The sequence below is a fragment of the Nannospalax galili genome, unplaced genomic scaffold, assembly GCF_000622305.1.
Source record: "Nannospalax galili isolate Female #2095 unplaced genomic scaffold, S.galili_v1.0 scaffold522, whole genome shotgun sequence".
NCBI classification, from domain to species: Eukaryota; Metazoa; Chordata; class Mammalia; order Rodentia; family Spalacidae; genus Nannospalax; species Nannospalax galili.
Window position 1 is genome coordinate 1,059,077 of NW_008348874.1, and position 17,793 is coordinate 1,076,869.

At 39.4% G+C, this 17,793-nt stretch overlaps 1 protein-coding gene and 1 pseudogene across 1 annotated transcript in view; one reads left to right on the top strand and one right to left on the bottom strand.

Moving 5' to 3' along the window:
* Positions 1-14,149, bottom strand: part of Hcrtr2 (hypocretin receptor 2) — a 121,879-nt gene extending 107,730 nt beyond the window's left edge. The window contains exon 1 of the mRNA XM_008846124.1: positions 13,802-14,149. Coding sequence (XP_008844346.1) covers positions 13,802-14,024 — 223 coding nt within the window. The 5' untranslated portion in view covers positions 14,025-14,149. The remainder of the gene's footprint in view (positions 1-13,801) is intronic.
* Positions 14,150-14,165: 16 nt separating this feature from the next.
* Positions 14,166-17,793, top strand: part of LOC103744379 — a 60,194-nt pseudogene continuing 56,566 nt past the window's right edge.

The following is a 17,793-nucleotide window of genomic DNA, read 5'->3' on the forward strand; positions in this document are numbered from 1 at the left end:
CATCCATGCACATAGACAACCCTAATTGAACTCAGTGGTTCACAAGACAAAACACAGTGACATTACAGCAGAATTATCTTGTAGAAAGGAGAGAGGCTGATAGTATGGGAGGGGAGAAGAGAGGGGAGCAGGAAATGGAATCAGAACACGTTACATACGTGTGTGTGTATGTCTGTGTGAGTGTGTGTATGTGTGTGTGTGTGTGCATGTATGAAGATGTCAGGGAATAAATTTAATTAAAAATGAAAGAAAACACCATAAAGAAATCTGGCAATTTGAATGGCAATTAAAGAGTAAATTTTTTAAAGTATAAAAAATATATTTTTCTACTTAGTGTATGTTTATGATTCAGTGTTTTTAAGAATGACAAATGTGTACAACAAAAGAAGATATTTTTAACCTATCAAAACTATTTAATTATTTTACCTATATTTCAAAATATATTGCTTACCTATCAAAATATTTAAATATTGCATTTTCACACAAGAGACAGTCAGCTGTAATATAGTTTATGAGGAAGAAATCACCAGCATTAACTTGGCATGTGGTTCATCCTGTAATCTTTGAAATCTATGGATACAATATAAAATGATAGGGAATTAAATAGGATACTGTTTAGAAATCTCATACTTACTTCACCAGACATGAAATCTCAACTGTTTTCCAGATGTCATAATCAAACGGCCAGCATACCTCCTCAAACTCCAAAGGGCCAAAAGCAAATTTTGATTGCCTCTTAATCTGTATTTCAAGCTTGCTCTACCCCATGGTCTCATCCTAGTAAATGTCACCAGCATCTAGTGACTTGGTGTGAAAATACAGCCTGTTCTCTTTCTCTTCTAACCACGATATCTATCAGCAAATCGTGTTGGCCCTATTGTCAAAATACATATCCTACGCACATCTCCACCAGAGTGTGAGTTTCCTAAGGGAAGGCGGTTTGCGTGTTTGCTTTGCTGCTCTAGGTATAAGAAGTATTTTTTGAAATCATAAATTTTTTAATGCGGCAAAAGGTGTTGCCATATTAAATGATTTATATTCCCTTATATGATTTTAATTATCCTAGAAGTCGTTGTTAAAGTAATTTTAACACACACTATATGTGTGTATATATACACATGTATAACCACAGTTAAACAGAACAGAGTAGCAAATTTACTGTGCATGGCACAGGGGGATCAAGACTCATTTGAAGCTGGACAGCTGTACACTGTGTTCCTCCAACAATCACAGACCAAACCCTCACTGCCAAGTGCATTATTATTTCTCTATGCATGCACCTAATTTTCATTGCATATTTCTCATCTATCTTAATAAAAAAAAAAAGACAAAGTAAGGCGACATCATACTTTTTTTGGCTAAAAACTTCTACAAATCATAAACCACCAGGTGCTTTTTGAAAAAACTCTTCTGGTTCCTTGTGTCTGATGGGCTGCCATCATCTCTCTCCACACACCCTTCATATTTGTTTCATTTTTAACTTCTAGTCAACTCCACTCTGTGGACTTTACCCTAAAAAATCACTAGCCTCGGGAGTGTTGAACATGTTTTTCAGGGTCTGATCTCTTATATCTTCATCATACTCTAACCGTTGCCCCAGATGGATCTTCCATCAATCTCCCACGTGAGAACAAAGTCACTTAAAAACTTCACAGAATGTGCTGATTTAATCCACCAGTATTCAATGCTACACACAAGCAATACCAAATAAAGACTCACAATCATCAATAAAGGAAGCAATTCAAAGTATCAGAGGAGCTATCATGTTAAACTACTCAGAACAGCATAGGAAAACCCATGCTGTCCTGGGGTCCCTGAGTCACTTTTTGGCATGGCTTATGCACAGCTGTTTATGCATTTTCATGCTGTCATTCATTTAGTACTTTATCAACTTAATTGGTGTTTCTTTGCTCTATTAGAACTTTTTAAAATTGTACTCACATGTCAACAAATGAAACATCAAATATTTCCTTTTAAGAGAAGGAATACTTGTTACTCCAAGTCAGATCTGCTGAATGCTATAACATGATCTTTTCCCCTTCAAAATCCAACATACTATAGCCTATCATTTATATCTTAGAGTCCAACCCAAGGCTAAAAATTCTCTGTAGGTAAGGGCTATGCCTCATTCACGTCTCCGTTTCTATTTCAATATTTCCTTTTAAGAGAAGGAATACTTGTTACTCCAAGTCAGATCTGCTGAATGCTATAACATGATCTTTTCCCCTTCAAAATCCAACATACTATAGCCTATCATTTATATCTTAGAGTCCAACCCAAGGCTAAAAATTCTCTGTAGGTAAGGGCTATGCCTCATTCACGTCTCCGTTTCCTCAACAGAATATAATGAAACAGACTGCGTGTTGTGGGTGTTCAGTAAATATTGAAATAAGAAAAGGAAATAGCTCCAAATTAGGTAATCTCTAGGAAATCACTGAGCTGCTGGGAAGCACTTCATTTCCGTTTGCCTCTTGCTTCTACAATTAGTCTGAGCCTTCTACAAAGCTCTGTGGCTTTTGTCTCCACTTGATAAAGATATGTGCATAACTTGAAACCAACAACCATTGTTCCATCGCACTTGGAGCAATGATGTGAAGTCCTTACCAAGAAGGGGAAAAATTCTCTGCTTAGCTTTGCTCTGGCTCTTATATTAGCCACTCTTCATTCCCGTCAGCATCTATAAGACCAGGTACCTATTTAGCCAATGCTGATTAAGGCACTCAAGTTTCTTTCAGTTAGGATCACAAGAAAATACATGTATGAAATTGTGTTCTTCTTATATTCCACAGATACTTTCAACTTGTATAGCCTATCATGCTTGTGTCACTCAGGGAGGAATGGAACTGACAAATCACCGAACTTATTGTCGGAGAATGAGAAACCACTCAGAAAACAGAGCAGCAGCTCTTGAACACCATTACTACCTTGGGAAGGGAGAAAATAATAACTCTATCACGCCTGCTTCAGCAGGGTTAACTAAAGGGACCTGCTGCAAACATTTGCTGGAGTTGTGTAGTGAGGGCAATATGACAACTTCAAAAAGTCCACTGCATAAATTTTGAAGGATCTTGGCGTACTTTCCTTGATAAAAATCAAACAGCGAAATTATCATAGCTAGTAGTTTCCTGAGAGAGGCAAGAAAGCTTTCCAGTCCAAGTCACTGAGCAACAACAAAGGTTTCTAGTGCTGGGGAGAGAGGTATCAACTGGTACCTTATGATCATTAGTTAATAATGGTTAAAAACTTATTTTGATGTGTATGTTTCCTTAAAAATAAACCAAAATAAGGCTGAGATGCATCTCAGTGATGTTGAATATTCTTCCAAATTCAACCCCAGCACCCAAAAAAGACAAATATATCAAATAACTAAATAAGCAAAAATGATCACAAATGTAATTTAAAATATTGAAATTTTTATCTCAAATATTTATTTTTAAACATGTATTTAAATCTAAAACATTCCTTTCAGTGACAGAGAGTCTAACACTAACACGTTTAATAAATGCCAGCCTATCTTCTAGGCACTGGTAAGATACTTGCAAACAAGAAAAATCACTGAATCATTCTTCTGGGACTTATATTTTAATTAAGATACATAATAGAATAAAAGAAAAACTGAACAGTATTTCCAAGAGTAAAAAGTCCAGTGATGAAAGTGTAGTGAGATGTTGACACCTATGAAAGGACAATGACTGAGTTCTGACACTGAGAGACCTTTTGTACAGTGGGAGGAGTGTGCAGGAGAAAGCCAGGGTCTGAGAGGTCAGCAACTGTGTATATTCTAGAGCAGAAACACATGAAATCTGTTCAGATGAGAAAAAAAATTATTCTTCAATCAGTTATTTGACCTAAATGTTAATTGAACTTACTTATCTCCAGTATATTTATCATTTCTACTTTCTCTCTGAGGATAATTAAGAACTATCCCCTTAAGTTTGGAAAATTCAAGACTTTTTGTCCAGTTTTTTGATTTCCTAATTTTTGGTACACATGTATGACAGTCTGAAAACGTAACTTAAAAATTTAAAAATATAAAATATAGTATCGTTAGTAATAAATGTATTTTGTTCAAAAAAAATACAAAATCCAAAGCAAAAAGAAAGTTAGATAATAAAAGCTCATTGAGAATCTAGAGACGTATATTACAGTTTTATCACATTTCTGTTTATCATTTTTGTGCATAGTTTTATGTGTATATACATGGGTGTGTTCTTACAGTTGTTTGCATATGGAGGAGGTCAAAAAATAATGTGTGGGAGCTGGGTACCTCCTTCCACTCTGGGACCCGGACCAAACTCAGGTCATCAGACTTGGAAGTGGAGACCACTCCCTGAGCCATCTTGCCTGACTAAGATATTACAATTTTAATATTTTTATTGTGAACCAGGAGTAACAAAAAATTAAGTTATTCATGTCTTCAGAAATCTTAAAGTATGTATTCTTGCCAATGTAGAAAAAATGTTCACTGAAATTCATAACTGCTGATCCCTGGTTCAGTGCAACTTCTTCACAGAAAACTGATCTTCAATGAGAATATTTTTAGCATTGATAGGCATACAGCTCAGCAATTCACATATACTAGGCAATATTCTACCCATGAGATATAGCTCCATAAAATGAGAATGTTTTCAAAGTTTTAGGTTCTTTAAACAAAAAAAGCACACAATTTTGGATTTTGTTGAATAAATGTGAAATTTTCATTTTGGTTAGTGTGAGGACATGATTGAAATGTTAAAATAACAGACAGACATGAAGGTAGTGACTCCCAGAAATGAGTGAGTTCATGCAAAAATGTCATTGTGCTGGTGACACAAGTATATAGTATCAGTACTTGGGGAGGCTGAGACAGGAGGATTGCTATGAGTTTGAGCACCCTGGACTAATAGAGAATAGGAATAGGCCGGCCAGAGAATCAGAGTAAGGCCCTGTCTCAGAAAGGAAGGAAAGAAGGGAGAGAGGGAGGGGAAGGAGAGAAGTCAGGAGAGAGGGGGCAAAGGATAAAGAAACGTGGAAATAGTGGAAAGCAGAAACAGGGTTATGGCGTGTGACATTCATAAGCATGTCGTACAGCGAAGAGATGATAAAATTATTTTAACTAGAAATGATTTTGATGGCTGTTTGCACATATGTGTGCATGTCCCCTTTCTCTTTCTTCTTTTTCTTCCCCACCTTCTCCTCTTCTCCCTTCATTCTTCCTCTATGCAGAATGTGGAAAGCACCATGGGACTAAACTATTAGAGATGTGAATTATAACTGTTAACGTCATGTATTTCTTCACTTAAGTCACAGTCATCAAATAGACCAAGGGAGACACAAATGCCAGTGTGGAGACTCCTAATGTCCGCCCTTGGATTTATTCTCTGCGTTGTTTTTAGAACACTCTCATAGATGTCGCAAACAACACCATCCTCGCAATACTTCAATGGCTTCCTTCCACCACATTGCCAAAGTCTGGATCTTAGGCATGGTTCACAGACTGTTCCGGGCCCATTCCTTATCACAGTTGAGACTTATCCCCTCTCACTGCTTATCCGTGCTTACCCTGAGTTAGAGATTGTTAACATTCTCTTCATAGCCCATGCTATTTCATGCCTCTTTGATTTTACTTCTGTTGTTAGCTCTGGTTAGAACACCCTTGTCCAATTTTTTCATTCATTGAAACTCAGGTTAGGTGTTAACTCCTCCTGCTTCTAATGCCCAAAGGAGCTTAGAGGAGTTTTCGTTTCTCCTTACAGCCCTCAGAGCACTCCTCCACCACTGCATTTGCCACATTATATTTGTGTACCATAGTCTCTTCAACCTTTTTGCCTCCATCCTTCCAAAGTAATCAGCACAAATCCTCTTCATATTTTTAGCCACTTGTATTGCCAGAGATCTAAAACTGTGTACGTATGAATCAGCGTATTTTAGTGGTATGCCACTGAGCACTGAATTCCTCTCAATTCCCTTGTTCTGATTTTATTTATATCAAAATAGAATTTGGTACCGTACACCTTCTGTGTCAGATGCCTTTCTTCCTGCCTCCTTTGCAGGTTGACATGATATGATGTGGCCAAATAAACGTTTCCAGCTAGGGTTTGTTTTCTAGTTCACAACTGTTCTACCATGTAAACATTAGGTTATGTACATGAACTTACCTGAAAACCTAACTGCTTAAAATAGCCAAAATGTGTTCAGAAATTCTGGAGGGTCAGATATTGGCGTGAAGTTTGGATGGTTAGCTCTGATTCAGAGTCTGCCATCAAGTTTCAGTCAAGCTGAGTTAGGAATCTGGTATAATCACCTCATAAGCCTCCTCCGTACTGAGGAATTGAGGCCAAGCTCACATATAAAGTTGTCAACAGTTTTCCTTTTCTCAATGGCATGTGAGTGGACAGTTCAAATTTCTCATCAGGTGGGTTGGCTCCAGAGGAAAATATTTAAGAAGAAGAAAGAAAAGATAAGTTCAAACTAAAGATTCTAATCATTTTATAGTGTAATTCTGGAAGTCACATACTCTTACCACTTGTGTATGCTGTTGTGATCTAGACTACCACAAGGATAATGTGAACAGAGAAGAGATAAGGTGACGACACCAGGAAGCAGGGATATTAGAAGCCATCTCAGATGTTAGTTATCACAGATGCCAGGTGCTGAGGTGATACACGCTTGGACCATGAGTCATTGGATGAAACAGACTCTCTCACCTATTTGATTTGCTAAACTATCAAGATACAGGGGTTTGGAGAGATGACTCCACCATTAAGAGTGCTTGTTGTTCTTGTAGGGGAGGGGTTTTGCTTCCTAGCACCCACGCAGTGGCTCACAACCACCCACAACGCCAGCTCCAGGAAATTCAGTGTCCTCTTCTGGCCTCTGATGACACCTGAACACAACTGATGCACACAAATTCACACACACACACGCACACACACACACACACACATAATAATAATAAAAGATAAATAAGTCTTTAAAAAGGAAATAAACCTATGTGGTGCCAAGCCAATGGAAAAATCCGAGTTTCTTTGCTACTGTGATGTGGACTAGGTATTCAGACCAACCATAGTCTTCACATAAACCAGTCTACAGAAAAAGGACTGATGACTGGAGAGATTTTGGCATTCTAGGACTTATTGTAGTTATTTCTTACTTCAAGCCGAAGCATAAAAATATTACTTATTTTATTCTGACAAGCTTGCAAGTTTGATTAATGTGAGCATGTTTTCAGAGTACTGACAGAATCAAGAATCCAAGTTGGTGTACCTAAGGTTGGGGAAAGGCTGTCTCTGGTCTCACAACACAGGAACTGGCAGCTTTTCTCACCCTAAACTCACAGCCAATAGACGTTTCTATGTGCCCTGAGCTTCTTTCATAGTGGCTTGAAGTAATCTCAAGAATTTGAGTCATTTTAATTAACTGATCTATCTCAAGAAGTTGTGAAGAACAAGACAGAAATATGGCAAGATGCTCTGGAGAATAAGTATTCTATAAACATTGAACATGGTTTCTAGGTGTTCACTGTTGCAAGCAAATTACTAGCAAAGATTCAGTGATAATTATCTCTAATGAGAATAAAATAATAAGGCAGATATTTAGTTTGAGGAATTTGCTATTTTATGAGACAGTACTCTAAAGATAAGGATTTTAATGAGATTAAAAATATCTATCAAATCTTTTGGTCAAATCAATAGAAATTTAATCCTTATTTAAGAAAATATTAATATTTTAAATGTATGACTATATTTGAAAACATAGATAAAGAAGAAACGTCTTTAGATTACCAGGTTTTAAGTGTTTGGCTTTTGGTCTTACATTATGTCTAACAATAACATTTTCAGTAACATAACAATCCTTTGCCACAATTATCTAACATTTTTTGTCCAGTGAGTCAGCTCCCCAGAATAGGCAAAAGCATTTTTGGCAGTACCTATTTTACCTTGAAAATTTCTCTTGTAATGTAACCCTACTCTGACCTTGATTGGCTTATCAAATGAGCTCATCCTCAGAGCTGAAGAAGTGTAGTCTATCAGCGAAATAGTGTGACAACATGCCAAAACAGTCCTGTAAATCGTCTAGAGGGCACCGAGTCACTGCATTGTGCTGTGCTGCTCCGGTCAAGCTTAGAAGCCAGAGAAAGAGGAGACTGGAGCAATAGGACAATGTGTAGGGCACTGGTTCCAATAAATTGTATCTGAGACTTTGCACTGCTACTTTGTTTGACTAAACTTTCAAATCAGTAAAAATTACTCTTTGCATTACATTTATATCAGTCGTTAAACAATTATTGATTATTAACCCCCACATGGTGTTTATTGGATGGTGTCAATGACACATAGGAGGGGTGCCTGTCACTTTGGGCCTCAGCTTTTGTTACTCAATAAATGTTCTTCATTTTTCTGCACAGTGAGAAAAGGAACTGGAGATAAAAACCTTCCACCAGTTAATCCATCCCTAGGAGTCATTACTTATGGAGCCAGCATCTCTAACAGAGCAGGAAGCATCAGAATGCTGCAGAAAGGGAGTATGAGAACGTCTGCCGTGGGCAGTGTGAACTGTGAAGAGCTGAGAGGGAATTCATTGATTTTTTCTAATGCTCGCATAGCTACAGTGCATGAGAAATTTCGAATATAATTAAAATGCAGAATGATAAGAAGTTTTACAATTACAAATGATATTATTTAGTGTGTATATTTTACTAAAACAAGGAAGAAATCAGAACACTGGGAGACAGTATTTGGGATTTAGATTTGACATCATTACAAATTTTTTGTTTTATTTTTCTTTGATTATGTTACTTATATTTTTATTTTATCATTATACTTTTCATATATATTTTACCAAATATAGGAATAAACCATTACGTTTAAATTTATTAATGACACCTATTACTTTTATTATTGTCAGTCCATTTTACCCATCACTATGTGGACCCAAAATTTAACACTGATATTTTCTTAAAGACATGTTTTATTTTTACTAATGAAGACTAAGTAGTTATAGCTCTAGAGAAGCATAATGCAGAGTTATAAGTTTAATTATCACTTAACTAAATCTACATGACATGTTTAGAATTTAAACTGATTTCGTTTAGTTTGCTTTTGAGGCAGAATTGTACTATATAGCCCAGTTTGGCCTGAAACTAGTTTACTCAGGCTACCCTAAAAATCATGTTTGCATCCTCCTCCTTGAGCTCCTGACTGATAGACTTGCAAATATATATTATTATAAGTAGCTCATAATATTGCCCTTTTAATCACTATTCATGATTTCTGTTGGTTCTTTGCAGATTTGAGTAAAGTATTCTCTCTCACCCTTTTCTGCTTTTTCTATAAGAAATGATGGGTTTACAAACACAAGAAACTGTAACAGGAATTTGGAGAAGCAGAATCCCTTACTCTCCTTGGGCTATAGGGAGCAGACTTGAAGCTGTGCCAATTTCACTTCTGGGATATAAAATTAACTCTGTAGAAAACATCTATATTTCAGACATTCACGCCATCCCTCACATACAATTTGCTTAACTTTATTGGATAAATATTTAAGTGACAATGTACTTTAATCTTATTTAACCAATATGTGTATTATCTAGAATATTATTAGTGATAGATCAAATGACTAACAGCAACTGCAAAATAATTAAATGAATGAGACCTAGTACAGGCAAGTTTAATCTGAGAAAAAATGAAAATTTAAGAGGAGGGCTTTCTTGGAGAGGTGGAACAAAATGTTAAATAAACAGTATCAAGTGATGGATAGATCGATCTACATGAAAAGGAAAGGAATGTGCCAATTCCATGTAACTCATATCTTTTAGGAAAACAGTTGAGTAACAGAGTCAGAACAAAGATCTTAAAGAGACACTGAGATCAACAGACTTTTTGGAGGTAGAAAAGTGCTACAAGCCACAGTGGGACACTTACTAGTGAAAGTAAAGGAACAAAAATTGACATTAATTAGTGCTTGCTGTGGTCCAAAAAAAAAAATATATATATATGTATGCGTGTGGTGTGTGTGCGTGTGTGTGCGCGCACAAGTCTGCACGTGTATGTGTGGTGTGGGTGGTGTGTGAATGGTGGGTGTGTGTGTGGGGTGTGGGGTGTATGTGTGTATATGTGGTGTGTGTGTGGTGTGTGTGCAGGGGGCGTGTATGGGGGGGGTGTGGTGTGTGTATGGTGTGTGTGGGGTGTGTGTGTGTGGTGTGTATGAGGTGTGGGGGGTGTGGTGGGGGGTGGTGTGTGTGTGGGGTGTGTGTGTGGTGTGTGTATGGTGTGTGTATGGTGTGTGTGGTGTGTGTGTGTGTGTGTGTTCCACTTTATTTCAAGATGGAGAATACTTATCTATTGGATTCTGATAGGACTTTGACAAAGCACCATTATTGTCTCAGTTTGTAATTAGAAACAGGTAGACTGGGAGAGTTCAACAACTTGGTAATGGCCACACAAGAAGCATGAAACATATCCACTGATTAGACATTTTCACATTTTCTCTGTCTTCTTCTTTTTTTGGGGGGGGGTCTTTTTGAGACAGGGTCTCACTATAGACCCAGCTGGCCTAGAACTCACTGTCTACATCAGGCTGGCCTTGAACTCATAGAGATTCGCCTGCCTCTGCCTCTGCCTCTGGAGTGCTGGGATTAAAGGCTTCTGCCACCATGCCTGGCCCCATTTTCACATTTTCTACTGACATGATAGGGAAGACTGAGGAATCCCAAGTGAACTAGGATACCATTCAATGTGGGGAAGAGAGGCAGAGAATTGAATATTTTTCCTAGGTGTACTTAGGACATCTAACTTACTCCTTTGAGTCTTCCCAAGAATCCTCCTCCTTACACACATTAATTTTATAAACAAAATATTGCTCAAAATATACAGGTTGAATAAGTAGATTAATCTATTGGGTTATAAAACAGAACTTTACCACATATTTCCTCTTATGACTAAAATTTCTGTAATTATACACATGACTTTTTATTGGAACACAAATACTCATCAACTCCCATTTACAGTAATTGTACCTTTTTGTGAATGACTTTGTCATTTGTTTCCAGGAAACTGCTTTCTGTCTCTGCAAGGAACATCTTTGTGATGAAGTTGGGGCATGACGATGGAAAAGGATTGTGAGGAGGAAAAAGAAGAGATGAGATGATCAAGAATTTGCTATTCTGTTTAGACAATATCCTGTTACATCACTTTACAAAAGGACATTGTGGGAGAAATGGATTCTAGCCGATGCCATTGTATTTGTAAGTTCAACAAGGTTGGCATTTTCTAATCAGTCAGTTACATGAAAGTGTACATGATGTATGGACCTGAGGGTCAGTGATTACATCTGCTGCCCTCACTGTGTTATGCCACTTTTATACCCTTGGCAGCTCTTATCTTGCATGAATAGTGCTACTTTTCCTGGCTCCCTGAGTAAAACTGCTTGTACTATGAGGCATAAAGGCAACTCTCATTCTGTTCCATTTTGCAGATTTGACAGTGATATCAGAGAGCAGGAATCTGTGAGTAATGACACTGCTCATTTGTTTAAATGTCAAACCTAAACCTCATCAACTTTCAGGAAATTTGTCAGTAAAGAATGAGTTTCATATCAACTGGAGAAGATTTTGATGTTATCCAATCCTGAGAAAAATAGCTGTCAGTGTCTAGAGAATAGAGTGCTTTGAATGAATCTTTTTTAAAAGTTGAATGGAGTTGGGTATTTCAGCACTTGAAGCTATGGACAGTGCTGTCTTCATTGACAGTATGAAGTAGCCCCAATGTAGAGGTGTCTCTTTTTGGAAAAAACTAAAAACAAAAAAACTCCTCATCCTAGTAAGCATAATAGTCCTAAACCATGCACCAGAACATCTATGCAAAGCGAAAATGAAATGGCATCAAGTAAGAGCACATTTTATCACAAAGTGATAAAATTTCTAAGCAGTAATAGCCCTTCCTAGACAGGTTTGTGGTCGAGATGACAGTGAAGTTTATTGGCAGTGTACACAGGTGCAGGGAGCAAAGGAAACCCATCCAGCAGACAGTGGGGAACAGAACGTGCCTTCTCTACAGGCTTTCTAGCTCTAGAGTGGAATAATAATCGAGAGTTCTGGATCTGTGGTCAGAAGAAATGAGATGGAATCTGAATCACGACCTCTAATAAGTCATGCTTGTGTTTTCTTGTAATGTGGTTTATTTTGAAAGTTAAACAAATGAGTACATGTGAAATGGTCTGGCACAAGTAGGAACTCAATACGTGTTCAATTTTGATTATTCATAACAATAAGTATGGGCAGAATTGTATGAAAGTGCTGCTTTGCTAATAGTATCTGTGTCTTAATAGCTGTAACCCTAAAGATTACAAGAAAGGAAAGAGAAAAGACATAATTATTAGAAGACATCCCTGTAACAAGAGGCCCAACCGCTTCTATTTACACTTCTATCACATCCTTCATCTCTCAAGAAGGCTGTCTTTATTTTTATCTTAAATATTAGCAAGGGCAAAAATAGCTTAAAATAATAAAGAGCAAAGAATGTTCTCAGAGATTCTTTGTCTTTTCCATAATGCTCCCTCTAGAGAGTTCCTCTCAGTCACCTACTATCAGCTCCTCTGCCTGGTGAATTGATGAGGCTGCTGTCTGTTCTTAGACTTGGAAGAGAAGGTAAAAACCAGGTGAGGTCATGTTGAAAGCCTCTTAAATTCCTTAGCGTCTTCCTTGCAGTTGAGGGCCTGCCCGTGGGGGCTCCGTGGTGATGGAGCTCCTTAGTGCCAGAGGGGCATTTCTATGGGAGAAAGGAGCGTTGGGAGGGAGCTATGACTTAAATTGTGAATGGAAAGACTGTGTTCCCGCATGAATGAAGAGCAGGAGGCTGAGAGGCTTTTCAAAAGCAGAGGGCAGTGTGGAGGAAGGCTGCTAAAAATGACAGGAGAGAGCAGGCAGGCTGGGAGAAGATGCTGTCTCCTTAATAAAACGGGGAGAGCTGAGTGACATAAAGTAGGCTGTTAAGCTTGGAAGTTAAAAGCAAATAATTTGCGGCTGAAAGGAAGGGCCTTGGAAATTATGATGAAGAGAACAGCGGAGAACTAGAAAGGAAACCTGTGTTTTCAGAGACCAACACAGACTGACATTGAGCTTAGTTTCTTTTTAAGGAGATTGGCACAAATATTTTCTGAACCTGGTAACAACCACTCTCCGAAAAAAAAAAAAAAAATTGTTTGAAGGGCTGAAGAATGAATGAATGAATGCTTGAATGGGTGGGCTGCTGTCTGAGAGCTCCGGTACTTTTCGGCATGCTCCTCCTACCTCCTGCCGCTCCCGGCTGGGTTCTGTTTAATTCAGCTTGGACGAATGAGCGCACTCACCTGCTCCGCGGGTCTCCACTCTGCCCCTCCTGACCCGAGCCCAAGCCTCCTAGGCAAGGGGCAATACGGAGCTCGCAAAGGCCTGTGCCTTCAGCAGTGTCTTCGGGTGCCTACAAGAGCCCCCCGCCACCCACAGAAACCCACGATTTGCACAGAGGCATGACTGATTCCCCTACACTCAACAAATCCGCCTGGAGGTCCGCGTCCCTGTCCCCGCGCCGGTAATCCAAGGTGCTCAAACAGAAATACAGTTTCCATCTTCTCTGCATAGAACCAGAATCGCTCTAGAGTCGGTCTTAGTTTACAAAATCAAAAAAACAAAAAATAAAAAAAAACACTTTTATTTATTTATTTTTTTTAATTAGAAGCCTCACCCCAGAGCAGCGACCTCTTTGTTTGCACCCCAGGAGGAGGGAGGGGTCTCGCAGCCTTGCAGCTGGGCGGAGGGGAGGTGACAGCCCACCGGGAGACTCACCCAGGACGTTCCCGATGAGAGCCACGACGAACACGATGATGTAGCCGGCGATCAGGACCCACTCGTATTCCTTCGGGTGGAGGTATTCCCTCCACAGGTACCGCAGGAATTCCTCGTCGTCATAGTCGGTGGGGTTTAAAAACGGCTCTTGAGTTTCATTCAGCTCGGAAGCAGATGACCAGTTGCGACGAGGCAGGGAGTCCTCCACTTTGGTGCCGGACATCACGGACTGGTCCGGTTTGGCTCAGTGCTGCAAGCTGGTGTCCCCCTGCCCCATGAGCACCGGGGATCCGCGGTGGGAAAGGCTGTGCCGAGCGGCTACCGGGCTCCGGAGCCGGGAATGACGTGAAAAGTTCCTGAGCCAATGCCTCCGGAGCCCTGCACCCGCAACTTCTGCCAACGCCGCTTCGCTGTCTTTGCAGGCGACTCGCACCGGGGAGAGCTGCTGAGGAGCCAGGGATGGGGCAGGGGAGGCTGCTGCAATCACCCCGGAGCAGAAAGGTACCTGGGCCTCAGCTCAGGCTCAGTTACTCTTCATTCCAGCACAGAGTCTGCAGCCCACAGCCTCCCCAGCCAAGGGAGACGTGAAACTGAAGAAGGAAAATCAAGGGTGTTTTGGGAGGGTGTGTGAAAGACAATTCCCTAAACCTGTTTCTTCGTGGCTCCATTGTCTGTCCTCCCTACCCTTTCCCTCCTTTTTCCATGCAGGTTCTATGACTGTCCACAGGCACACCTAGGCCCCTGGACATCAGCAGGAAGGTCAACACATGGTTAACACAGGAGGCATTGACTCCCTTGTCTTTGTAATGCAAATAAATGTGAAAGTAATCATGAGCCACTGTGGCCTCCTGCAGGCCCATGCAAAAGTCATTTCAGGTAACTATTTTAATATTCAATATAACATATCTCAACATTTATCATGTGCCAAGTTGGTGATTGCTGAATCTTTAAGGCATGGCCTTCCACTCCTTATCAAAAATGAGAAGATCGTTTTAATTGAAGGTTGTTCTTAACAGGAATTTGTAGTTTCAAGGACAAGTGTCAGAAAATGCAGCAGCAAATTGGTGAAGAACATCAACTGTCATTAATGTGACCACAATTAATGCTGGTAGGCACAGGAGACCCCCAAATATACCAAAGGATCAGTATCCAGATGCGGAAGCACAAGCCATGGTCTTGATGGTCCTGCACCCCCTCGTGCCCACAGGGCTGGTGTCCTCTGCCAGTCCTTGGGGAACTGCCTTTACCTCTGAGTAAAGTGTTCTGGGATTATTTTTCAGCATGGGGATGAACGCTCACTTTATTTTTAGTAACCTTGTGAAGAATGTTGCACAACCTGGGAAAGATCTTGGAATCATCTAGTGTGAATTTCAGCTTAATAAATAGTCAGGAACTCCTGTTAAGTCTTCATTTGGACTGGAATACTTCCCCTGTTATGGACTGTTACAAAGGTTACAAACCCCTCATTACATTAAAGTAACATTTTAGGCCATGAGTTGCCTGTTGACTCTTTCCTCTCCAGTCTTCAGTTTGAACCTTGATACTACACAGAATCAATCTTTCACATGAAATTCTTTACATATTCAAAATAAAAACCAAAGTCCATGTTCCTCATGCTCATTTCCCCCATTGTTTTCCAAGTTCCCTGTTTCTACACCTGTAGAGATGCCTGGTCTACCTTTAGATAATTGCAAAGATTGCAAAATATATAACTATGAAGAACTATTGCTAATCTGGCTTAGGTCTTGCTAGAAGACAAGGGACACTATTCGTTAGATGCAATTGAAGTTTGTATCTAATTATTTTTTAGTTATCACAGCACTGGTACATAGAGTTTTCTGTCAACTGATGCTACCCTAACCTCAATCACATTTTTTTTCGTTTTTGTCTTAGTATTTTACCCCCAAGAAGTTGGACATTGCTAGTCTTATTTCAGATGGGGAAACTACTTCTGGAGAAATGAAATGATTTACTAACCAAGAACAAACCCAATGCAGTGCCACATGTCCGGATGCACAGGAATTACTATTGTAGTATTTTTACAATCTGTACTATTTAAAGTTACTTGAAGATTAAAGTGTGAATGAGTGATGTTAGAGAATAAACAAATTGATAAGTAAGAAAATATTAGAGTTAAATACTATGATGAAAAACAAACAGTGTGAATGGTGAAGTGGCGGTCAACAGAGAAGCCCGAAGTTCAGGAAGTCCTCTGTGGGGACGCGACCTAAGTGGGAGACTCAAGTGCTATGTTCATGTACTCATTTAATTTTGTAAATTTGAGGTTTAAGCAGATCTTTGTAAATCCTATGACTTTTAAATACCGGTTCTTTTCCTTCTCCCTGTGCTATTAACTTCAAATGGGAAAGATTGTCGTGACTTTAGCTTAGATTAATACTTGCTGTTCTCTGCAGATTGCCACTGGTGATCAACAAACATGGACTCCTTCCGCTATTCCAAGTCACTGGCATTAGCTACCATTGAACGGAATTTTACTGGTCTGTACTTCAATCTTCCATTTTAAAACCTTCTACTGCAATTAACCATGCCTGTTTGCTATATCTTCAAGACTTCATTTTAATGTTTGTGTTGTGTTGTAACAAAGCCTTGCCCACAAACATTCTATTTCCTTCTATCCGCCTATTTTCAGAGGCTTTGGCTAAAGTCTGTGATACTCGAATGACATAAAAATTCAAATGAAAGTAAGGGATGGTGATGTATGTCTTTAATCCAAATACTTCGGAAACAGAGAGTCAAGCAGATCTCAGTGAGATTGAGGCCAGCCTGGGCTACATAGTGAGGTCCAGGCCATCTGGGACTATAAAGAGACCCTGTCTCAAAAAGACAAAACAAAAAAATAAGAACAAAATATTCAAATAAAATATTCTAGTTATGCCCAAGGTGGTGGTGTACGCCTTTAATTCCAGCACTTGGGAGGCAGAGGCAGGCAGATCACTGTGAGTTCAGTGTCAGCCTGGTCTACACAGTGAGTTCCAGGCCAGCTGGGGCTACAGGGAGACCCTGTCTCAAAAAAGACCCCCCCAAAACCAAACCCCTGAAAAAAATTCCAGTTACAATGTGCTTTCCATTTGTGTGAGCACAGTAGGGATGATGAGTAACGCTTTCTTGCTTGTTGGGTCTACTTTGGATCTTTTAACATCTTTTACAACATTTTGAAATAACATGTTGCTCTAGGTATTACTTTCCCTTCAGATTCTTTCTGCTATACATAAGGAGATGGTGTCAACCCAATATCAGAGCACAATATTATTTCTAATTTTAAAATTGCCTCACAATATCCTCTAAATGAATTGATGACTTAAAAATAGTTTTTCCTATGTTGGAAGTAATATGAATCTGTTTGGCTCTTCTATTAACCTGAATTTATTAAAAAAATGAGTGAGAAAAAAATAAGCCTCACAACACAGATTTAAAAACTCTTTCCTAATGGTTTTAGTTAGGTTGTTCAGTGATGGAAAATTATATTTTCTGCCCACCGGCTATTTTCTTATTCTTACCTAGTAGGAAATCATTTTATTACTTTTTTTTTTTTTTTTTTAGTCTGACCATAACTCTAGATGCACTTCAGTAAATGTTCCAGTATTTACTGTGTACCCAGGCAAATGATAAATGCTAAGATTTTGAAATCATTACATTTTTAGGGTAGAGAGAAGCACACAGTGTCATGAGACCATGAAGGAATGCCTTAGCCAGCAACAGAGACCAGAGTACATGGCGTTTCACCAGAATAATCACTGCAGCCAGCACCTTAAGGAGAAAGAGGAGGTCACCAAGTGTGTTGGTTTGAATGAGAAAAGTCCACCAGAGGCTCCAAGTATTTGAACACCTGGTGGCGCTGTTAGCAGAAGTTCATGCAGCCTTCCCGGTGGAAACATCGCTGGGGACGGATTTTGAGAGACATCGCTGGGGACGGATTTTGAGAGTTCACAGCCTGCCTCACTGGCGTTTGTCTCTCTCCGCTTCCTATGCCC